This window comes from Callithrix jacchus, chromosome 10, assembly GCF_049354715.1.
Source record: "Callithrix jacchus isolate 240 chromosome 10, calJac240_pri, whole genome shotgun sequence".
NCBI lineage: Eukaryota > Metazoa > Chordata > Mammalia > Primates > Cebidae > Callithrix > Callithrix jacchus.
This window is the reverse complement of record NC_133511.1, coordinates 38594078-38605180: the sequence shown is the minus strand read 5'-3', so window position 1 is coordinate 38605180 and position 11103 is coordinate 38594078. Positions and strand designations below refer to the sequence as shown.

At 34.4% G+C, this 11103-nt stretch overlaps 1 protein-coding gene across 1 annotated transcript in view; it reads right to left on the bottom strand.

Moving 5' to 3' along the window:
- Nucleotides 1-280: 280 nt before the first annotated feature.
- The window catches only part of PGR (progesterone receptor), an 85160-nt gene continuing 74337 nt past the window's right edge, over nucleotides 281-11103 (bottom strand). Inside the window, exon 8 of the mRNA XM_002754644.5 lies at nucleotides 281-9930. Coding sequence (XP_002754690.4) covers nucleotides 9775-9930 — 156 coding nt within the window. The 3' untranslated portion in view covers nucleotides 281-9774. The remainder of the gene's footprint in view (nucleotides 9931-11103) is intronic.

The following is an 11103-nucleotide window of genomic DNA, read 5'->3' as shown; positions in this document are numbered from 1 at the left end:
TATTTTATCTTTATGATTAAAACACTGTGTAGTTGGTTTCAACTTAATTGCCCAAGAGTCACTCTTTGCTAAAATGCATACACAGTCAAGGATATTGTCTCTATCATGCCAAATCTTCCATATCAATATCTCACCTTATACCACATACAGTATTATACAAGCTGAAATGTTGGTCATAAATTTAAAATGCCTGGTAAAGAATGTACTGATGATTGATATGTGTCTTGTATGTAATTGTACTGAGGTATTAGATGCTATAATTCATTAATAAAGAGAGATATAGAAATTAGTTTATTCTTTATTATCACACAGAATAACAATAAGAATTACAGTTAAATTCACAATATTTTTTAAAGAAAACATTATGTAAAAATGATTCATTTCAAACCACCAGCCAGTTTAACATAAAACACTTGTCAAGCTGAGCAGACTGCTTATGTGAACCACAAAATATTTTCTCTGAAATCAACCGTCAGTTTAAAAAGAGATATATTTTGCATATTAGCTTGAAAATAAGTATATGATAATGTTGTTAGGTGCCCACTAGCACCTAGTTTTTACAGCTTTGCATTGTCACCCAATCACTGCCAGGGACCCAGCCCCAGGCATACACAGTTGAAAGGACAGTATCACCTTCTTGGCAAAAACATTCAGATCAATTTCCAATGTACTCCCAAATGTTGTCTTTCCCACTCAGAAATGAGGAGCAGAGTGTATGACTTCAGTACTCAAGAAGTATATGGGGCTAAATATCTTTAAAAGTGTAACTCTGGACAGTGTCCTTAGTGACCTACTATTTATTCAAAATAGGGTAGTAGCAATAAGAACTAAATAGGGCGTGAGTCATGAGAAAGGTTCCCTGCATCTCTTGCCACATATTAACACTAGTTTTGCTAACAAGCAACGGGGTGGATAACATTGAAGATTTCATCAACTATAACACACAAAAAAATGTGAATATCTACTAAATGCAAAACTGTCAAAGTATTTTAGGGGGAGTATAAAACATTACATAGAAAGTAAGTATGTGATAATATTGTTAAAATCCACGATCACCTAATTTTTACAGTTTTGTATCTGTTACCAGCCAGTGCCAGGAGAACTGTCAGGCACACACAGAAGGATGAAGGGTCTCACTCCCTTGACAGAAAACCTCATATGAATTCCAAAAGCACTTTCAAACTATGTGCTTATTAAAATAATTAATATTTATGGTTTTCTGTTTGGCATCTGACCTTTCTCCTCATCAGTTGGAGGCAGGCATATTGCTCTAAGGAGAATTAGAATTGTTATAGCAGAAATGTTCAAAGAAAGTCAGCATTAAGCTTCTGACTTCCTCAACTGGTCTTTGAAATCCACAGAAAGGCAAGTCTGGAAATTAGGGGTTTCTCAAGAGAAACAAGTGGTCTAAATCTCAAAGGTATCCTAAAAAGGTGGACTTAAGCATTGAGAGCTACTAGGACTAGAGGAGAACTCATTCTAAGACCTGACAGAAGTTTCCAGCACACAGCAAGAGGAAGTGAGAGGCCCTCATGATTCAGAATAAGGAAGAGGTAGGGCAAAGAGGTCAAATGCCTGTATTTTGAGACTGAAACTTGAAGGAGGTGAGATGAACAACAGAATATCCAGACAAGGGAGTCCAGGAAAATCAAGACTTTATGCTTGCCTGTGAGGTCTGCAACATCTTAGAGAAGTTTAAATTTAGCATGGTGGTAGCTAAGTGGAGGCTTATCAGGCAGTGGTAACGCATGGCTCTCCTGAAGGGACAAGGTGGCTCCACAGCAGAAGCCAGATGGGAAAAAGAGCCAGATGAGAAAACAGCTGGGCCTAAGAGGAATGAGGAATCTGCCAAGCCGGCAAGGAAGAGAAGTTAGCAAAGTCCCAGCACTCTGCAGTGCTGAAGTGGAAAGAATAAATTCACAAGCTAAAGACTTAAATATGAGATGACAGCAATGGGTTCTGTGACCAGGCATAAATAGCAAGAGACCTGCATATAGCCAGTGAAGACACAGAGAAAGAAACCCCCATCTTGTAGCTACCATGTGTACATAGAAAGTTGCTTCCTTCCCAGCTGCTGTCTGGTTAGTAGAACCAGAAGGAAATCCAGCCCTTGATGGAAATTGAATGAGGTAATCCAAAAATAAGGCTCTTATACACACAAAAAAGATGGGTAGATTCTTAAGTGCCAGGTTTTCTCTTCAACCTACTGCTCACCAGTGCTCCCTCATCAGCTCCCATGCTGTGGAGGGCTCGTGAAGTCACAACACTCCACAAAGAATTTAGCTTTTTTAGGGGGAGTATACTATTTTGTAATTTCATTTGATAATGGGATCTGACTGTTTGATAGTGGTAGCTGATAATTTGTATACTGTCTGTGCAGCAAGAATTTTTTTTAATGTAGTCTTTTAAATGGGCTTTGATGGAACTTACTTCCATAGAGGGAATCTCAGATAAGATTTTTTAAAGCCGAGCGCAGCCATGGATTCATACCATCAAATACCTATGAGTTGGGTGAATTACTTTCCTCTTGAGGTTCCACGCATCTATATAAAGAATGTGTTTATTTTGTATGAGTTCAGCACAACTTGGTTCCCCTTTCTTTCTCATTTTCTGAACGTCAAGCTGCTCTAGTCTTACCTGTGTGTATAGACCTGGACTTTGAGGTTGGACAGACATGCAAAGGTAGGGATATAAGTGGAGTGGAAGAGATCGTTTGGATACACAGAATTCTGGGACTAGGTAAAACTAAGTTTCATAGTTTTTGTTTTCTTTCTTGATAAAAAATTTATAATTTCTAAGCATAGGCAAAATAATTAAATGCCTGGCATTGTGTTTGACAATTTATATGGTGTATTTCTCCTTTCATCAGTTCTGTCAATGCTCCTATAGTGTATCTTCCAAAAACCTTCTGGAAAATTAGAGAGGAGGTCATGATCACCTACAACTCTTCATGTTTATGGCCATCATTTTCACCAATAGTGCAGCTTCCTCAAAAATGTTCTCCCTGCTTCCAGGATTAGTCATCTCCAACTTTATTCTCCATATTCCAGTGGGAGTCTTCTAAAATATTCACATGAATTGTACCGCTTTCCTGTTTACAACAGAAATAAGGCTACACCCTTTAACATGGTGTACAAGGCCACTGATTATCTGGACCTGGCTTTCTTCTTCAATCTCATCATCCATCCCCACTCCACATTCTCTCTCCCATCAGATTTGTGCATCTGTTGTTTAGGATACTCTTCTCTCTTTGGGATCCCTCCTGTTTGGAATACTCTTCTTCTCTTCTTGCCTTTGGCATCTCCTAACCCTGCATGCTCTGCTAATTCCTTAACTGCTTGTAGATCATGGCTTAAGTTTGTCTGTTTTCAGGATGTCTCTGCTAACCCCTAAATTAAAGCTAGGTGCTCCTCTTAGGTGATCCAATAGTTCCCCATACTTCTTCCACCATAGCACTCACAGTCAATATTGTAGGTATCTATTTACCTGTCTTTATTCCCCATCCAACTCTAAGCTCGGAGAAGGCAGGAACACTGGTCATTCCACAATCTGGCAGAGTAACTGGCATATAAACAATAAAGGCTTCACAGCTAGTTGCTGAGGAATAAAATGATACCTCAAGTAAGACTGCAACAAAAAAAATTTAAGTTAATGTTTTACAGAGCTCTCCATGTAACTTTCGTAAATCATATTTAATTCTTCAAAAATACAAAGAACTTTGATATTTTCTTCTGTTTCTTTCAAATTTCAGTAAAAAGGTTTTAATTTAAGAAAAACCTTTGTGGTTTTTCTTATATAAACATGCATATCTCAGAAAAGTTAAAAAACAATACTAAGATCAAAAGGAGATACTTTATTGGCTAATGCAAAGAATTCTAGTCTGCCATGTGAAAATCTCTTCCTGTCCCTAATTATAACGAATACAGGGCTTACTAGTTTAGGTAAATTCTGGATAGTATTTCTTCCTGATGGAGAAGAAGTAGAGCCACATTGCTGTTTCAACAAGAATACGGTATGTTTGTATTAACTCTCCATATACCTTTTTTTTGGTTGTTCTTATGAATTTTAAAGCCCTTAAAAAAAGATAATTGTATGGAATATATTATGACCCTAAACTTCTGGATCTTAATCAAATTTAGGAAAGCTATGAAAGAAGTCCATTGACTATTTAGCTATTATTTAAAAAGCAATGAAATTTTATACTATCAAGTTAAGGCTATACAAGATACATCAAATCTGTGTAGATACAATTGTTATTCATGCTGCTCGGCAGCTTTCACTGATAATGTCTTTGAATAACAAAACATTAAGAATACAAAATATTTCTTAATAGAAGTACAGTTTGGTGGATAGATAATTCAAGGTATAAACTTTTCTGGGGGAGGGAAATAAAAGGTATTTTTAGTAGCAAAAAGCTTAAAACCACTGCTGTCTAAAATAATTCATAACAGTAAAGATCAGTAAACATCACAGAGATCAGAAGCTTAACATATAACTGACAAGTCAAAAACATTTAACTGAGCTTCATTTAGAATAATTTATATCTGATAAATTGAATACATCAGTATTTGACGTATTAAGAGCAATTTCCAAAGATAATAAAAATAAGCTATAGCGTATATCCTGAAAACTATTTACAATACCATTTAAATATTTTACTCATACCTATCTAAATATTGACCAGGACACTAATGCCACACTGCAGAGTTAATAATCTGTACATTTTCTTTAAAGTAATGGACAGAGTGTGCTTTCTTAGCTGCCTGATTCACATTTCTCTAAAAATGCTTTATCACTTAAAGCTTTCAACCAGATTAAAAATAGTGCCTCTCCCATGTCTCCATGAGTGGGGAAAAAAGCAAACAAACCTGTGTTTAACAATAAGGTCAGCATGACATAAAGTAACAAGAGCCAGTAAATCGAAAATGAGGCTGACATTCTGGGACTAAGCCAGCAGTCCTGCAGCAGGCTTCCAGACTCCACATCTGCATAAGGCTGTGGACAAGCTTGGGCACAGCCCCTGGGCATGTGACCTGAGCTCTGCCTTGGAATGCGGTCAGCTTCAAGGAGGAGAACAAGCCCCCTTGGTGTTTTTCTTTGCTTTGGTTATAGGATATTCAGAGAATGTATGTATTAAATCATTTCTGCCATGAACAGCTGTTATGTTTAACTTACTACCAACACCCCCAAATTCTTAAATTTTCTTCAGGGACAGGGTGGACAAATTACTAAAAAACTATGCTGCTGCTTTTTAGTTTTTAAGGCCACATTGATTCAGGCCTAACTTTAAAAGTGTATGTTCTATTATCTGCAGCTGGTCTGTAAGACCTTTTTTCCTGATTTTATAAATAAATAGGGATGAGATCCAACCTGAATTCAATAATCTAGACCCAGTTCAGCTTGGATTCATCTTATGGATGTTGACCAATCTGGTTTGGATTGTATCATAATATGGGTGAGTAGTCAGTTCTTTTACTGCTTTTCATTCAATTTTGGATTTGATAAGGACAAGAGAGTGTGGAATAATGGTATATTACATAGCAGATGCTAGGGAGAAACAGATACTGTTCTTTTCACTTCACCATAAGAAAAAAACAAAACTACAAAACCTAGGTGATATTCTTATCATTAAAATCATTTCATGACTTACTGCAGCAAGGATAAGCAATTTAGGACTTGGCAAACTTTTGCTAGACTATCTGGCTATGTATTTCCTGTAAAATTGTAAGGGATGTAGAAATTTCCCACATCCAATGGCTAATGAACAGGCATACTTTGGGAAAAAGAAAGTTATGCCATTACTTGAGTTGTCTTCTTGTCCACCTCACTTTATTAGTGGGGACCACAGTTGTTGAGTTATTGAATACAAAAATAGAGTATCTTTAAATTTGAAAAAAATACGTATTTTTGTGAGTTTTGAGTGATTCTTCCGCACAAGGCTCTGGAGTTGTAAAAATATTTAAAAGGATTCATATCCTATCCTGACTTCTGATGTGTGAAGGGTAAGTATGGATGAGAGAAATTGCTCAGGTATTCACAGCAAAAGCTAAAAATGTAATTGCCATCCTACCAAAGGAATACAAGACAGATCAAAGCAGACATAACAGATTTCTTGTGGGATTTTATATCATAACCTTCTTAGGAATAGGAATGTTGTTTTTTGGGTTGATGACTTCATTGTGATTTCTAGACCCACTGTTCCCTTTTGTGGAATTGCTAGCTATAGTAAAAATAATTTGAGCATGCATGGGTTTTTGGAGGGGCTGTGTTCTAGTCAGTCTCTCTATTCTAAAAAGACACTTAAAAATCTTAAAATCAGGGTCATTATTTTTAAAGAGTAATAGCCCCTTTAGATCTTAAAACAGGCCCTAAACTCAAAACACTGTATTTTTTCAGCAGAAATTACTTGAATATTTCCAGCCCTAATTTCAAATGAATTTAGTCAAATATATCATAGCACATAGCGACACAAATAAAGCAATGAGACTTTCTAGAATCCTGGTTTCACTATAGAATATAGCTTGTTAGTTTGATAAGATTATAGTCAGAACTATGGCTTAATGAAAACAAAATAACAGCAACTACTATTTCTGAACACCGGTATAAATTTTTTGGTTTCCATTTCTGTTCATTACAAAGCATTGGGCAAAGGCAGGTTTAATCAGAGGTTAAATGACTTGCTTAATCTCATCTAGCTAGTAAGTGGCAGGGAAGGGGGGCACAGTCCTATATCAGCTCTCTCCACAGTGTCCATCTTCAATCTCATGACTAGCTGTGGATAATTTAGAAGTTACAGGTTGATCTGCCATGGCTACTTACGAGGCATAGTTTTGGTAAAATCCATACTGTTAATCGTATTTCCATATCATCTGTAGAGCAACAAATTATCTTAATGTGGAAAAAATAGTATAGCATTGCCTTGTTAAAAAGTGCCATCTCTTTAAATATTAAACACACACACACAAAACTGTCACATAACTACCAATAATGTAGGCATAATGCTTAAGACTCAAATGGCTTTTCAAACCTTTTTAAGAAAAATATTTTCATTAACTCAAGAATTTATTTCAGTAACCTGCAAGTATTTCCTGATATGTGACTTGTCTTCTTAAGATTTGGTTTCACTTCAGAGCTACCAGAAAGAACATGACCTGTGAAATGAAGGTAACGGTTATGATGACTAAGTAGTAATGGAGACATTAGTAGATAGGACTTTGTAGAGAAAAACTTTTAGAAAGTAGATATTTTCCATTTGGTAAAGCCCTATTTTTTTAAAAAAGATTTTTTTGTTTTAAGCTTAGCCTTAAATATTAAATCCTAGTGTTTAGACATCTACATTTCAGACAGAGATCAACATCAAAAATATCGAACATTCTTAACAAAAGCCAAACCCGTGGCCACCACAATCTATTCCCTCATAGTTTAGTGAATTATAAAATTTTAAAGCTATTATGGAAATTAAATCTATGCTGGTGGAAAATGATTTGTATCATCAAAATATTGGTTTAATTCAAAGTAACAAGAATCAGATAGCAATCACAACATTAACTATTCCCTGAGTCCATTTCTTAAGCATAAAGGGCTAATAATATTGTTTTTGTTTATTGGGTTTTTTTTTTGACAGACCTACATTCATTTTCTTATGTCACACAGTCCATTTTGAGAGGTGTCACTCTCACAGAGGTAGATTTCCTATAACCATTATATTTGGGAGATTTTAAAAATACTTTTCTGGGAATGATATTTGTGGGGAAAAAGATATTGAAAGCTTTTTCAATAAATGTACATATAGATTTAATGCAAATGAATTACTAACACACCTAAATAAAGGTGTAATTTAATATTTACTTTAAAGTTAGTACCTTTGTGCTACACGTGTATCAGTAAAATTATATGTAAATAATGTTTTGCACCTATCTTGTATTTGTTGAGGTATGAGAAAATTCATACCCTCAACAAATATGAAAATGCCTACTTATCAGGCACTGTAATTTATACCTACTACTGGACTGTAACTTTCCTGAGTTATATAGTCTTTCTTCAGCTCCAAATTCTCGTAAGGCTTATTAGCACACTTTTCTTGTACTCAATCAATATCTGTTGAATGAAATTAGAAATGAAGAAAGTTTATATTGAGGTTTACAGTGCAAAACAATTTAAGGCTACATAAACATAAGAAATAATTTTTTGTGAAATTTTTCTTAGGGAGAAAAATAATATTCTATTCATTCAGTTTAAAAACTTAGAACAAGGAATCTAAAGTATTGTCCTTAAGACACATAAAATACACTTCTATGTTATAGTCAGTAAAGTGAGAGATCTTACAAAGTGGGAAGCAAAGGTGGAAAATTTAAAAGTGATGGAGATAATTTATCGAGATAAGAAAGCATGGGAGAAGAAAGTGATAAAGTCATGCATACAGAAATATGCAGAGATGTAACCAAAGAATGATCAAAATCTATGGTAATACCAGGACAGAGAGAACGTCATTCAACTCTCAGTCAACAAACACTATTGTCCACTTTGTGTGCTTCCCAGACTCAGGTCAGAATTGTAAAACAACATGAAATTGTAACTTAAAATGTGCACAAAATGGCAGGTTAAGTCTAGGAGAAGGCAAATCACTGCTTGGAAGACTCAGGGAAGATTTTAGAAAAATAATATGTGGCTGAGTCTTGAAGGTTCAAACATGCATGGAATTAGTGTAAAAGGGGAAAAATTCTGCAGAAATTTGTTGGCAAAAAGATTTGCATGGCTGAACCATAAGATGAATTCATGATAAAGAGGAGAAAAGTATGTGAACTGATATCTCCCTCTTTCTTCTCTCCCTTTCTTCCTTCCTTAGATTGGAAAAGATGTTAATAAGCTCTGACCAAAAGGAGCAATTGGCAGGAAAGATACTTTACTACATTCAAAGGTGAGAGAATTGAGAATCAGTAAGGGTGATTAAGTTTCAACATGCAACAGGTGGTAAGAAGTACAGTTAGGCCATAATATCTTCTGACTTCTTATTTCCGCTGGTAATATCTCATTAGAGGACAATTCCCTTCCCCAAAGAAGGTTATTTTAAAAACTTACAAAACTTACAATACTATTTGCATAATAATATAAATCTACTTATTAACTTCCTAAGGGATTTGTGTTTCCTATCTGGAAATTGTCTTAACATATGAGTTGTTTGGCCTAGTTTGAAGAACATCAATATGTTTTAGCTGTTTTCAACTCTTTCTCTCTTTTTTTTGCATTGAAAAGACTTGAAAATCTGATGAAGGTTATGAATTTCCTTCTCACACAAATATGTAGACAAAATTTTGCATACCATTTTAAAGGTTCACTTTTTTGGAAATATAATTGAGACAAAAGGAATTACTTAGAAATAACTTATATAATAACTTTGTCTTATTACAGGTTAGATTTTTTTCTCTTAAGTAGATGACTTGTTAGATGCAAAAGTTAAAAATCCTCACCTGCATGGTATGAAATAATATGGATAAGATATAGTTTACTTTAACAATCAATTTTAGTACTTTTTCAGTCTTGTAAATTCTTCAAGAAAATATGGGTACACAAAACAGTTACAAACAACATTCTAATTATACTTTATAAAGGAAAACAATTAGAACCCCACAATTTTTCTCTTAAATTTACACACTATGATATGTTATAAATGTAAGGCTTTCAGAAGAACATTATAAAAACTCAAGACCTCATAATCCTGACCAAAACAAAAAGATATACCACAAAATTTAATTCTTTAAAAGATAAAGCTGACATTCATTTTTTATGAAAGAGAAGGGGTTTCACCATCCCTGCTAAGATCTTGGGTAACTGTGCAGCAATAACTTCAGACATCATTTCTGGAAATTCAACACTCAGTGCCCGGGACTGGATAAATGTATTCAAGCAGTACAGATGAAGTTGCTTGACAAGCTGTTGGTTTAACAAATGAATAGAAAACATATAATAAAAATAATAAATTCATATGCTTTTCAAACATGGCAACTTATTTTTCTAATATATGTAACATTAATACTTCTCAAGGTGTTTTCTTTTTACTAAAATGAAAATAACCCCCACCATTTTCTAGAATAATATACAAAATATTATATACTTGTGATGAAACATTCTGATAATATGGAAAGATTTATTTAAAGAAATAAAAGTTATAATTCCACAGGGTAAGCTGTGTGAACATTTTGGTGTATTACTCAAGTTTTTGTTTCTTTTTATACACATATACAGACATAAGTGTATACACATAATATTACATACACTTATAAATTCTATTTGCTAATCTAGCAGTTTTATATAACAACATATTGATTCTTCCTATGCCAATAATCCAACATAGTTTACTTTAATCTAATTTTTATCAAAGTAATTCATGTGTATAATTTTAAAAGTCAAAAATACTACTTGATTATAAAAATAAAATCAGCAGCAGCATCAATAAAACCCAGCAGTTTCCTGATAGACTTCTTCCCTTCCCTATTCTAGCCCCTTAGACACAACTACTTTCAACTTTTTGTAGCCTGTGTCTTTTGATATTTCCTTCTGTATTTCCACCAAAGTTAATCTTTTCAGTTTCTACTATGGGAAATGAAGAAAAGAAGTTCTCTCATACTAGACACTCTCCTCAGCTATACACACTTTTTCTTCTCCCCAGTTATATTTCAATTTTTGGTTAAAGTCAATCTCTAGCATTTATATTATAACAATTTTTTATGGTTTTCTGCTGGATTACATTTCCATTCTTATGACTCATTTTTATTTTCCAAAAGTGAAGTGAATCACCTCATGTTTTTGTTTGCTTTGTTTTCTCCATATCTGTCACAAAGCCATGGTCAAATTCATGACATAATTGTAAAAACCACCTTAATTGCAGTCATACTTACTGGTAATCTCCCAGTTCCATTTATTTTTCCTGGAGCTGCTATCCTAGAATCCTTTGTATTACTGCTTCAATCTAGACAAATCACTGCTCTGCACAGTTACTATACTGGGACACCAATTTGCATTTCTCTTGGGGAAGATCTTTGGCTTACTCTTGTGTTTTCTTATAAGACATCCTGTAGCAGTTCTTGAGAAAGGTTGTGTCTGATG